This window comes from Pristiophorus japonicus, chromosome 4 (genome assembly GCF_044704955.1).
Source record: "Pristiophorus japonicus isolate sPriJap1 chromosome 4, sPriJap1.hap1, whole genome shotgun sequence".
Taxonomy (NCBI): domain Eukaryota; kingdom Metazoa; phylum Chordata; class Chondrichthyes; family Pristiophoridae; genus Pristiophorus; species Pristiophorus japonicus.
Genome location: NC_091980.1, coordinates 166,008,228 through 166,020,995, shown reverse-complemented (window position 1 = coordinate 166,020,995; position 12,768 = coordinate 166,008,228). Strand labels below are relative to the sequence as shown.

Sequence of the window (12,768 nt, the reverse complement as noted above, 5' to 3'; positions counted from 1 at the left end):
GCGCGACGCCAGTTTTTTAAAAAATAGAATGGGGGAAACTTGCTTTTTTTTTGGAGTAGTCGAGTCCAAAAGAAATGGGTGTAACCTTTGCAAAACACCAAACAACGGCATTGGGAAAAATTGAGCCCAATATGTTCATGTTTAAAACGGGCAGTCGCATATATCAGCCAGAAAGCAATAACCATTCTCCATTTGCATCAATGTTAATTTCAATGTTGCCAGTTAATAGCGTTTTAAGTGCTCCATTCATTTCAGGCAGAAACATCTGTGCTTACTCACTCATTCACACCTCATAAAGTTTCTCTTTCTTTAAAGCCACATCCGTATCCAGTCCTTTCTTCTAGTTTGGTGTACTTTAGAGTGTTGCACTCTGATCTTTTTGCCCAATTCACATTTCTGCAGGTTTTACATTACCAGTTATTGGCACTGAAAAGACCATTGCTTTTTTTCCTGCAAGTCTTTCCAATTTCTGTTCCTCCAGCCTTCTTTAGCTTTGTTGCGATGTGGAAAGAATTGTATTGTACAAATGGCAACCCCTGATGTAGTATAATGGCCGGTATAAACCTTCTGAAAGTTTATTTTCTTTTTCTTTCTCTCCCTGTAACAAGCCACCCACATCTCCCTAATTTCCAGCCCCTTCAGTGGGAGTAGATTAGATGTCGGCCTTTGCATCTGCGACAGTGACTGGATAATTCCGGATAAAAAAAATGTGGAAATATCAATTTTGTAAGAACAACAAACTAACAGATGTAGAAAGAACATGTAAAGCAAAGCTATCATTTGTCTTCTTGCAAAGTTAACATTTCCATATTTTTTATCACCTTGATTACTTGCATAAGCCCACTTAATGCAGAAATAACCCTTGGTTCACTGATTCATGACTGGTAAATTATATATGTTTCTCTGCTGGCACCAAACTTTATTGTCAAAGAGCCAGTCTGGTTGCTCTTTCGTTTTGTTCCTTTGTTTATAAAATTTGGATTCCTGTTGAATTGATATTTATTTCATCTTGTGTAAGATGGAATGTTTTTTTGATTTATATTAAAAAAAAAAATTCACATGGGGAACATTTATAATTCCGGTCCTAAAAGATGTGACGTGTTACACTGACACACAGAGCTAATGCTAACCGTCCATGTTTTTTTTTTAAGTAAAAAAATATTTCTGTTTTGCAAAAAAAAGTGCAAGATTAATTCTGCAACTAATATCAGATAAAATCAAGAAGCCTTTCAGCCAAATTCTCATAATAAAAATAAACGTGTTATTAATAACAGCAATATAATCTCCAAAATTCAGACAAGATATGCAGTTTAAACATAAGACTCTCCTTAATCCCCAATGTCCGCCTCTTTCAATAGTGATGCCCTCTTCTGTTTTGATGCCCTCTTCTGTTTTGTATCATAGAAACATAGAAAATAGGTGCAGGAGTAGGCCATTCGGCCCTTCGAGCCTGCACCGACATTCAATGAGTTCATGGCTGAACATGCAACTTCAGTACCCCATTCTTGCTTTCTCGCCATACCCCTTGATCCCCCTAGTAGTAAGGACTACATCTAACTCCTTTTTGAATATATTTAGTGAATTTGGCCTCAATTGGTAGAGAATTCCACAGGTTCACCACTCTGGGTGAAGAAGTTTCTTCTCATCTCGGTCCTAAATAGCTTACCCCTTATCCTTAGACTGTGACCCCTAGTTCTGGACTTCCCCAACATTAATAAGAAAAGAACATAAGAATTAGGAACAGGAGTAGGCCATCTAGCCCCTCGAGCCTGCTCCGCCATTCAACAAGATCATGGCTGATCTGGCCGTGGACTCAGCTCCACTTACCCGCCTGCTCCCCATAACCCTTAATTCCCTTATTGGTTAAAAATCTTATCTATCGGTGATTTGAATATATTCAATGAGCTAGCCTCAACTGCTTCCTTCGGCAGAGAATTCCACAGATTCACAACCCTCTGGGAGAAGAAATTCCTTCTCAACTCGGTTTTAAATTGGCTCCCCTGTATTTTGAGGCTGTGTCCCCTAGTTCTAGTCTCCCCGACCAGTGGAAACAACCTCTCTGCCTCTATCCTGTCTATCCCTTTCATTATTTTAAATGTTTCTATAAGATCACCCCTCAACCATCTGAACTCCAACGAGTAAAGACCCAGTCTACTCAATCTATCATCATAAGGTAACCCCCTCATCTCCGGAATCAGCCTAGTGAATCGTCTCTGTACCCCCTCCAAAGCTAGTATATCCTTCCTTAAGTAAGGTGACCAAAACTGCACGCAGTACTCCAGGTGCGGCCTCACCAATACCCTGTACAGTTGCAGCAGGTCCTCCCTGCTTTTGTACTCCATCCCTCTCGCAATGAAGGCCAACATTCCATTCGCCTTCCTGATTACCTGCTACACTTGCAAACTAACTTTTTGGGATTCATGCACAAGGACCCCCAGGTCCCTCTGCACCGCAGCATGTTGTAATTTCTCCCCATTCAAATAATAATCCCTTTTACTGTTTTTTTTTTCCCAAGCTGGATGACCTCACACTTTCCGACATTGTATTCCATCTGCCAAACCTTAGCCCATTCGCTTAACCTATCTAAATCTCTCTGCAGCCTCTCTCTGTCCTCTACACAACCCGCTTTCCCACTGATCTTTGTGTCATCTGCAAATTTTGTTATACTACACTCTGTCCCCTCTTCCAGGTCATCTATGTATGCTTTCTGTGAGCTAGCCAATTCTCTATCCATGCTAATACACTTCCTCTGACTCTGCGAACCTTTATCTTCTGCAGTAACCTTTTGTGTGGCACCTTATCGAATGCCTTTTGGAAATCTAAATACACCACATCCATCGGTACACCTCTATCCACCATGCTCGTTATATCCTCAAAGAATTTCAGTAAATTAGTTACACATGATTTCCCCTTTATGAATCCATGTTGCGTCTGCTTGATTGCACTATTCCTATCTAGATGTCCCGCTATTTCTTCCTTAATGATAGCTTCAAGCATTTTCCCCACTACAGATGTTAAACTAACTGGCCTATAGTTACCTGCCTTTTGTCTGCCCCCTTTTTAAAACAGAGGCGTTACATTAGCTGCTTTCCAATCCAATGGTACCTCCCCAGAGTCCAGAGAATTTTGGTAGGTTATAACGAATGCATCTGCTAAACTTCCGCCATCTCTTAATACACTGGGAAACATTTCATCAGGACCAGGGGACTTGTCTACCTTGAGTCCCATTAGATTGTCAACCACTACCCCCCTCGTGATAGTGATTGTCTCAAAGTCCTCCCTTCCCACATTCCCGTGACCAGCAATTTTTGGCATGGTTTTTGTGTCTTCCACTGTGAAGACCGAAGCACAATAATTATTTAAGGTCTCAGCCATTTCCACATTTCCCATTATTAAATCCCCCTTCTCATCTTCTAAGGGACCAACATTTACTTTAGTCACTCTTTTCCGTTTTATATATCGGTAAAAGCTTTTATTATCTGTTTTTATGTTTTGCGCAAGTTTACTTTTGTAATCTATCTTTCCTTTCTTTCTTGCTTTCTTAGTCATTCTTTGCTGTCGTTTAAAATTTTCCCAATCTTCTAGTTTCCCACTAACCTTGGCCACCTTATACGTATTGGTTTTTAATTTGATACTCTCCTTTATTTCCTTGATTATCCACAGCTGGTTATCCCTTCTCTTACCGCCCTTTTTCACTGGAATATATTTTTGTTGAGCACTATGAAAGAGCTCCTTAAAAGTCCTCCACTGTTCCTCAATTGTGCCACCGTTTAGTCTGTGTTCCCTGTCTACTTTAGCCAATTCTGCCCTCATCCTACTGTAGTCCCACTTATGTATTAAAAGACTTTCTCTTTAGAAATGAATACAATAAATGGGAGAATACTGAGAGGTGTGGAGGAACAGAGGGACCTTGAAGTTTAAGTATACAGATCGTTAAAGGTAGCAGGGCAGGTCAATAAGGTAGTTTAAAAAGGCATACGGAATGCTTTCCTTTATTAGCTGAGACATAGAATACAAAAGCAAGGAAGTTATGCTAAGAAACATAGAAAATTAGTACAGGAGCAGGCCATTCGGCCCTTCGAACCTGAACTGCCATTCAATATGATCTTTGCTGATCATGCAACCTCAGTACCCTACCCCTGCCTTTTCTCCATACCCCTTGATCCCTTTAGCCGTAGTATAGTATTGGGCAGTCCTTGTATCGAGGATGACCTGCTTCCACACCAAAAAGGGATGGTTCACAGGTGTTTCAATGAAGGACTTGATATTCAAGGTCCCGAACTATGGGCCCAAGTTTCGAGCCGCGCCTAGAACGGCGCAGTCCCGACCTGGACGCCCGTTTTTCGCGCCACAAAGTTCGCCTAAAAAAACCTTCCAGATTCTTCAGCTCCCTGCAGGTCGTTTGCAGCTCGGCGCAGCGCAGCACGAGCTGTAGGGAGCGGAGCCAGGTCCCTGCACTGAAAACAGTGCCGGGACCTCTGCACATGCGCGCTACAATGGGCGCGCATGTGCAGTAACTCCAGGCGCCCAAAACTGTGTGGGAGGGGCCCGAAGCACGCAGCCCCTAGCCCTGGCCGAATGGCCTCACTGGGGCCACGTGAATAAGGCTCCTCCTACGGCCAGCTCCTGCTTCTCCCCCCTCGCCCCCGACACCGACCCGACTCCCGCTTCCCGCCTCCGGACCCGACCCGACCCGACCCGACTCCCGCTTCCCTTCCCCCGCCTCCGGACCGGACCCGACACCGACCTGACTCCCGCTTCCGACCCGCTCCCGGACCCGACTCGCTTCCCGACCCGACCCCCCGGACTGGACCCGACCCGACTCCCGCTTCCCCCACCCCGCCCCCGGACTGGACCCGACCTGACCTCCCTCTCCCCGATCTGACCTCCCTCTCCCCGACCTGACCTCCCTCTCCCTCCCTCCCCCCGACCCGACCTCCCTCTCCCCCCTAGCCGAACCGAACCGACCTACCTCCCACCACCCTTCCCCCCCCCCCCCCCCGACCCCGACCCGCGCTCCCCCCGACCCGACCCGCGATCCCGACCCGACCCAACGCCACCTACCTGTAAATCTGGTGCTGAGGACGGGCCCTGCCCAAAGTCTTGGGCCCTACCCGAAGTCTCGGGCCCGGCCCATTCAGCCTCACTCCTCCATCTCCTTTCCCCCCGCCCCCCCCCCCCCGATCTCCTTTCCACCCCCCCCCGATCTCCTTTCCCCCCCCCCCGATCTCCTTTTCCCCCCCCCCGATCTCCTTTCCCCCCCCCCCGATCTCCTTCCCCCCCCCCCCCGATCTCCTTCCCCCCCCCCCCGATCTCCTTCCCCCCCCCGATCTCCTTCCCCCCCCCCCGATCTCCTTCCCCCCCCCCCGATCTCCTTCCCCCCCCCCCGATCTCCTTTCCCCCCCCCCCGATCTCCTTTCCCCCCCCCCGATCTCCTTTCCCCCCCCCCCGATCTCCTTTCCCCCCCCCCGATCTCCTTTCCCCCCCCCGATCTCCTTTCCCCCCCCCGATCTCCTTTCCCCCCCCCGATCTCCTTTCCCCCCCCCGATCTCCTTTCCCCCCCCCGATCTCCTTTCCCCCCCCCGATCTCCTTTCCCCCCCCCCCGATCTCCTTTCCCCCCCCCCCGATCTCCTTTCCCCCCCCCCGATCTCCTTTCCCCCCCCCCGATCTCCTTTCCCCCCCCCCGATCTCCTTTCCCCCCCCCGATCTCCTTTCCCCCCCCGATCTCCTTTCCCCCCCCCGATCTCCTTTCCCCCCCCCGATCTCCTTTCCCCCCCCCGATCTCCTTTCCCCCCCCCGATCTCCTTTCCCCCCCCCGATCTCCTTTCCCCCCCCCGATCTCCTTTCCCCCCCCCGATCTCCTTTCCCCCCCCCGATCTCCTTTCCCCCCCCCCGATCTCCTTTCCCCCCCCCGATCTCCTTTCCCCCCCCCGATCTCCTTTCCCCCCCCGATCTCCTTTCCCCCCCCCCCGATCTCCTTTCCCCCCCCCCCGATCTCCTTCCCCCCCCCCGATCTCCTTCCCCCCCCCCCGATCTCCTTCCCCCCCCCCCGATCTCCTTTCCCCCCCCCCCCGATCTCCTTTCCCCCCCCCCCCGATCTCCTTTCCCCCCCCCCCGATCTCCTTTCCCCCCCCCCCGATCTCCTTTCCCCCCCCCGATCTCCTTTCCCCCCCCGATCTCCTTTCCCCCCCCCCCGATCTCCTTTCCCCCCCCCCCGATCTCCTTTCCCCCCCCCCGATCTCCTTTCCCCCCCCCGATCTCCTTTCCCCCCCCCCGATCTCCTTTCCCCCCCCGATCTCCTTTCCACCCCCCGATCTCCTTTCCACCCCCCGATCTCCTTTCCCCCCCCCGATCTCCTTTCCCCCCCCCGATCTCCTTTCCCCCCCCCGATCTCCTTTCCCCCCCCCGATCTCCTTTCCCCCCCCCGATCTCCTTTCCCCCCCCCGATCTCCTTTCCCCCCCCCGATCTCCTTTCCCCCCCCGATCTCCTTTCCCCCCCCCGATCTCCTTTCCCCCCCCCGATCTCCTTTCCCCCCCCCGATCTCCTTTCCCCCCCCCGATCTCCTTTCCCCCCCCCGATCTCCTTTCCCCCCCCCATCTCCTCTTTCCCCCCCCCATCTCCTCTTTCCCCCCCCATCTCCTCTTTCCCCCCCCATCTCCTCTTTCCCCCCCCCATCTCCTCTTTCCCTCCCCCATCTCCTCTTTCCCTCCCCCATCTCCTCTTTCCCTCCCCCATCTCCTCTTTCCCCCCCCCATCTCCTCTTTCCCCCCCTATCTCCTCTTTCCCCCCCCATCTCCTCTTCCCCCCCCCCATCTCCATCCCCCCCCATCTCCTTCCCCCCCCCATCTCCATCCCCCCCCCATCTCCATCCCCCCCCATCTCCTTCCCCCCCCCATCTCCTTCCCCCCCCCCATCTTCTTCCCCCCCCCATCTTCTTCCCCCCCCCATCTTCTTCCCCCCCATCTCCTTCCCCCCCCCATCTCCTTCCCCCACCCCATCTCCTTCCCCCCCATCTCCTTCCTTCCCCCCCCATCTTCTTCCTTCCCCCCCATCTTCTTCCTTCCCCCCCTCCTCTCCTTCCCCCCCTCCTCTCCTTCCCCCCCCCTCTCCTTCCCCCCCCCTCTCCTTCCCCCCATGTTCCTCCTTCCCCCTTCTCCTCCCCCCTTCCCCCTTATCCTCCCCATCCCTCCCCCTTATCCTCCCCATCCCTCCCCCTTATCCTCCCCATCCCTCCCCCTTATCCTCCCCATCCCTCCCCCTTATCCTCCCCATCCCTCCCCCTTATCCTCCCCATCCCTCCCCCTTATCCTCCCCATCCCTCCCCCTTATCCTCCCCATCCCTCCCCCTTATCCTCCCCATCCCTCCCCCTTATCCTCCCCATCCCTCCCCCTTATCCTCCCCATCCCTCCCCCTTATCCTCCACATCCCTCCCCCTTCTCCCCCATCCCTCCCCCTTCTCCCCCATCCCTCCCCCTTCTCCCCATCCCTCCCCCTTCTCCCCCATCCCTTCTCCCCATCCCTTCTCCCCCATCCCTCCCCCTTCTCCCCCATCCCTCCCCCATCCCTCCCCCTTCTCCCCCATCCCTCCCCCTTCTCCCCCATCCCTCCCCCTTCTCCCCCATCCCTCCCCCTTCTCCCCCATCCCTTCTCCCCATCCCTTCTCCCCCATCCCTCCCCCTTCTCCCCCATCCCTCCCCCATCCCTCCCCCTTCTCCCCCATCCCTCCCCCTTCTCCCCCATCCCTCCCCCTTCTCCCCCATCCCTCCCCCTTCTCCCCCATCCCTTCTCCCCATCCCTTCTCCCCCATCCCTCCCCCTTCTCCCCCATCCCTCCCCCTTCTCCCCATCACTCCCCCTTCTCCCCCATCACTCCCCCTTCTCCCCCATCACTCCCCCTTCTCCCCCATCCCTCCCCCTTCTCCCCCATCCCTTCTCCCCATCCCTTCTCCCCCATCCCTCCCCCTTCTCCCCCATCCCTCCCCCTTCTCCCCATCACTCCCCCTTCTCCCCATCACTCCCCCTTCTCCCCCATCACTCCCCCTTCTCCCCCATCACTCCCCCTTCTCCCCATCACTCCCCCATCACTCCCCCTTCTCCCCCATCACTCCCCCTTCTTCCCCCATCACTCCCCCTTCTCCCCCATCACTCCCCCTTCTCCCCCATCACTCCCCCTGCTCCCCCATCACTCCCCCTTCTCCCCCATCACTCCCCCTGCTCCCCCATCACTCCCCCTTCTCCCCAATCACTCCCCCTTCTCCCCAATCACTCCCCCTTCTCCCCAATCACTCCCCCTTCTCCCCAATCACTCCCCCTTCTCCCCAATCACTCCCCCTTCTCCCCAATCACTCCCCCTTCTCCCCCTTCACTCCCCCATCACTCCCCCTTCTCCCCCATCTCTCCCCCATCTCTCCCCCTTCTCCCCCATCACTCCCCCTTCTCCCCCATCACTCCCCCTTCTCCCCCATCACTCCCCCTTCTCCCCCATCACTCCCCCTTCTCCCCCATCACTCCCCCTTCTCTCCCCCATCACTCCCCCTTCTCTCCCCCATATCACTCCCCCTTCTCTCCCCCATATCACTCCCCCTTCTCTCCCCCATATCACTCCCCCTTCTCTCCCCCATATCACTCCCCCTTCTCTCCCCCATCACTCCCCCTTCTCTCCCTTCTCTCCCCCATATCACTCCCCCTTCTCTCCCCCATATCACTCCCCCTTCTCTCCCCCATATCACTCCCCCTTCTCTCCCCCATATCACTCCCCCTTCTCTCCCCCATATCACTCCCCCTTCTCTCCCCCATATCACTCCCCCTTCTCTCCCCCATATCACTCCCCCTTCTCTCCCCCATATCACTCCCCCTTCTCTCCCCCATATCACTCCCCCTTCTCTCCCCCATATCACTCCCCCTTCTCTCCCCCATCTCTCCCCCATCACTCCCTCTGCTTCCCCCCCTCTCTCCCTCTACCCCCTCCTCCCCCTCCCCTCGCTGTCAGAAACACAGACACTGACAGACAGAGAGATAGAGACACTGACAGAGACACACTGGGGGGGCATCCCAGCACGCTGTTGGAGGGCTCCCGGTGCTGCAGTCGGTAAGTGGAAAATGTTTTATTTATTGATTTTAAAAAAAATTATTTCTTCTTAATTTTTTTTGATTGATTTATTGGTTGATTTATTGATGTTTTTATCATTTATTATTGATGATGGCTCTTTATTTGTAAAACTGAAGTGTTTAATGTTTGTAAACTTCCCTTTAACCCCCCCCCCCCCCCCCCCCCATTCCCTATGCCTGATTTGTAACCTACGCCTGATTTTCTAAAGTGTAGACAAGGTTTTTTCGAGTGTACAAAAATCTTCACTTACTCCATTCTAAGTTAGTTTGGAGTAAGCTTTCACTGACGAAACTTTGAAAACAGGAGTAAGTGGCCGGACACGCCCTCTTTTGGAAAAAAAAATTCTGTTCCAAAGTGAAACTGTTCTAACTGACTAGAACTGGAGCAAACTAAATGGCGAGAATTCCGATTTCTAAGATACTCCGTTCTACACCAGTTGCTCCTAAAAATCAGGAGCAAATCATGGCGAAACTTGGGGCCTAAATACTGAAGGTTGGAAGATGCCTGTGCATGGATTTTTTTTTTAAGTGGGGTGGCCGTTGCACATGGGCTTTAGCCGTAAGGGCCACATCTAACTCCCTTTTGAATACGTCCAACGAACTGGACTCAACAACTTTCTGTGGCAGAGAATTCCACAGGTTCACAACTCTCTGGGTGAAAAGGCTTCTCCTCATCTCGGTCCTAAATGGCTTACCCCTTACCTTTAGACTGTGACCCATGGTTCTGGACTTCCCCATCGGGAACATTCTTCCTGCATCTAACCTGTCCAGTCCCATCAGAATTTTATAAGTTTCTTTGAGATCCCCCCCTCATTCTTCTAAATTCTAGTGAGTTTAAGCCTAGCTGATCCAGTCTTTCCTCATATGTCAGTCCTGCCATCCCGGGAATCAGTCTGGTGAACTCCCTCAATAGCAAGAATGTCCTTCCTCAGATTAGGAGACCAAAACTGCACACAGTACTCAAGATGTGGTCTCACCAAGGCCCTGTACAGCTGCAGTAAGAGCTCCCTGTTCCTATACTCAAAACCCCTCGCTATGAAGGCCAGCATGCCATTTGCTTTCTTTACTGCCTGCTGTATCTGCATACCTACCTTCAATGACTGATGTACCATGACACCCAGGTCTCTTTGCACCTCCCCTTTTACTAAGCTGTTACCATTCAGATAATCTGCCTTCCTGTTCTTGCCACCAAAGTGGATAACCTCACACTTATCCACATTATACTGCATCTGCCATGCATTTGCCCATTCACCTAACCTGTCCAAGTCCCCCTGCAGCCTCTTAGCATCCTCCTCGCCGCTCGCACTGCCACCCAGCTTAGTGTCATCTGCAAACTTGGAGATATTACCTTAAATTCCTTTGTCTAAATCATTAATGTATATTGTAAATAGCTAGGGTCCCAGCACTGAGCCCTGCGGCACCCCACTAGTCACTGCCTGCCATTCTGAAAAGGACCCGTTGATTTTGTAAACCACCAAAGGAAGATCCCTGGTCTGTGTCGTGTAAGTACTGAAGAAAACCCCTATTTCCCTGGAAGTATGTCCAGTCTATAGCAGCTCCCTGAAATAGTTGCTAACAGGACTCTGGAGAAGGATATAAATGAAGAACATCTTTGCTCGTTTTCTGGTGGTCATTATTGCAATTGATGGGAGTTTTCAAGGTAGCACTTTATTCCGCTTTATGACTGAAACTTATTTTCCGTAACACAGAATCTGACCTGATTCTTTTTCAGACCTGTTAAAATCTGCACAGGAACTACTTTCTTAACCACTGATTCAGTGAAATTGTTCCAAGCTAATTAATTCTTTTTGTTGCTGGGCTATTTTGCATTATAATGAAAGAGACGGAGAACATGGCAGTGGGGTGTTTCCTGAGAGTAGCCTTGGGAGGCAATGATCTGCTGGTTGTGAGTAAATGCTCTGTGCTGCGTGGTACTGAGCCATTCAGCTGAGGCAGATTCCAGGTTCAATTCTAAGTCTGTGCTCAGTTAATTGATCTCATCCAGAGCCCCAGTGAGGCACTAATTGTTCTTGGTGCCTTGGCTAAGGAGGGAAAAATCAGCCAGGAATTACATTCCTGACCACTGGGCAAGAGTATGTTTATTCTTACCAAAATGTTCCAATACATATAGGGGGCTAAATAACCTGGGAAAGAAGAAAATCTGAGAAAATATGTATTACAATAATGACAGAAAGATAAGCTGGATATTCTTGCACTAATCCAAGTTTCAATGCAAACATTTCATCACATTTTCGAATGTCTTGGATTTTTTTTCAACCAGTAATAGAAAAATATGATCTCCTCTCCCTGAAGAGACTGCAGAAGACTTTATTTATTTTAAATTTATCTTAAATTGCCTACAGTCTTGCACACCCGAATGTCTGTTCCCTTATTGCTGCAACACTGCTCCTCTAAAAGGAGCTTATTTAAACTCAATGTTTAATACTTGTTCTCGTATACTTATGTTAATGTATTTTCTCTTCTCAGGCTGTTAGAGTGGACATTGTTCATCTACCAGAATGATCAAGCTGTTTACAGGTTCCTGCACGAGTCCCTAGAGCTCACCTTGAAGTTTGAAGAGCCTGTGTGTAAGTGTTTTATTTAATTGCATGAAAGTACAAAGATATAAATCTATTGGTCTTTTACCAGTGCAATAGTAATTACCGAGATACAATTTTAACCTCCACCATTATGATTAATGTGTCAGACATGCTCCTGTGTGACTGTCTGAAATCATCGCCATAGATTAGTACCACCAGTTGTAGACTTGTAACTACCAGTCCCTCACCCTTGTGTTATACAAGACTCAACCCAAGTTTGGAAAGTCAAGTGCTATAATTGTACTGCAGGTGTGCGTCTCTCAGTTACATAGGGTCTACGACACTGGGGATAAAAAAAAACAGGCCATTCGGCCTAACTGGTTTATGCCGGAATTGATGCTATACACGAGTCTCTTCCCATCCCTCTTAATCGAACCCTATCAGCATATCCTATTTATTTCTCTCAAGCTTATCTAGCTTCCCCTTAAATGCATTGTTCAAGTGGACTTGTGGAAAAATTCACATACCAACCATTGTGCTTCACTGAGATCCTACTGCAACACTTGACCCTTGATCCAATGGACTGGATTTTCCAGTCTTTGCGCCCCGGAGCTGCGTAAAAGACGGCGGTGAGGTCTCCAGCGCACCGCCACAATCCTCCAGTCAGGTTTTGCGGTGACGCTGAGCAGCACCACCGGGAAGAGCTGCACTCTGGTTGCAACACCGGCGCGAGTTTGAGCTCCTTCTTGACCCAAGATATACAAGGCCTCCCTTAGCGCTGACGCAGGGCCCAGATGCCCATACTAAAGTGCAAACTATTCCCGGCTGCTAACTTTCCTGCCCTGCCGCTTTTTTCACCCTGTAAACAGAAAAGCCGAAAATCTAGCCATAAGTGTCTTAATGCAGCATATATGCATGTTGAGATAAAAAGAAAACTTCTCTTCCTCGAGGTGGGCTCCCTGATATAAGGAGTCGACACCTGCCCTTTGACATAGCGACCACGGAATCACTCAGACGAAACCTCGGTTCAACCGGTTTTATTCGAGCATATGCAAGGGAAGAGTTCAAACGTGAACCTTCCCAGAACAATGGTTCTCACCCACAATTGTATAACAAAC

At 51.1% G+C, this 12,768-nt stretch overlaps 1 protein-coding gene across 1 annotated transcript in view; it reads left to right on the top strand.

Moving 5' to 3' along the window:
* Positions 1–12,768, top strand: part of knl1 (kinetochore scaffold 1) — a 170,106-nt gene that overhangs the window by 147,798 nt on the left and 9,540 nt on the right. Inside the window, exon 21 of the mRNA XM_070878795.1 lies at positions 11,598–11,698. Within this exon, the coding sequence (XP_070734896.1) occupies positions 11,598–11,698 (101 nt within the window). The remainder of the gene's footprint in view (positions 1–11,597; positions 11,699–12,768) is intronic.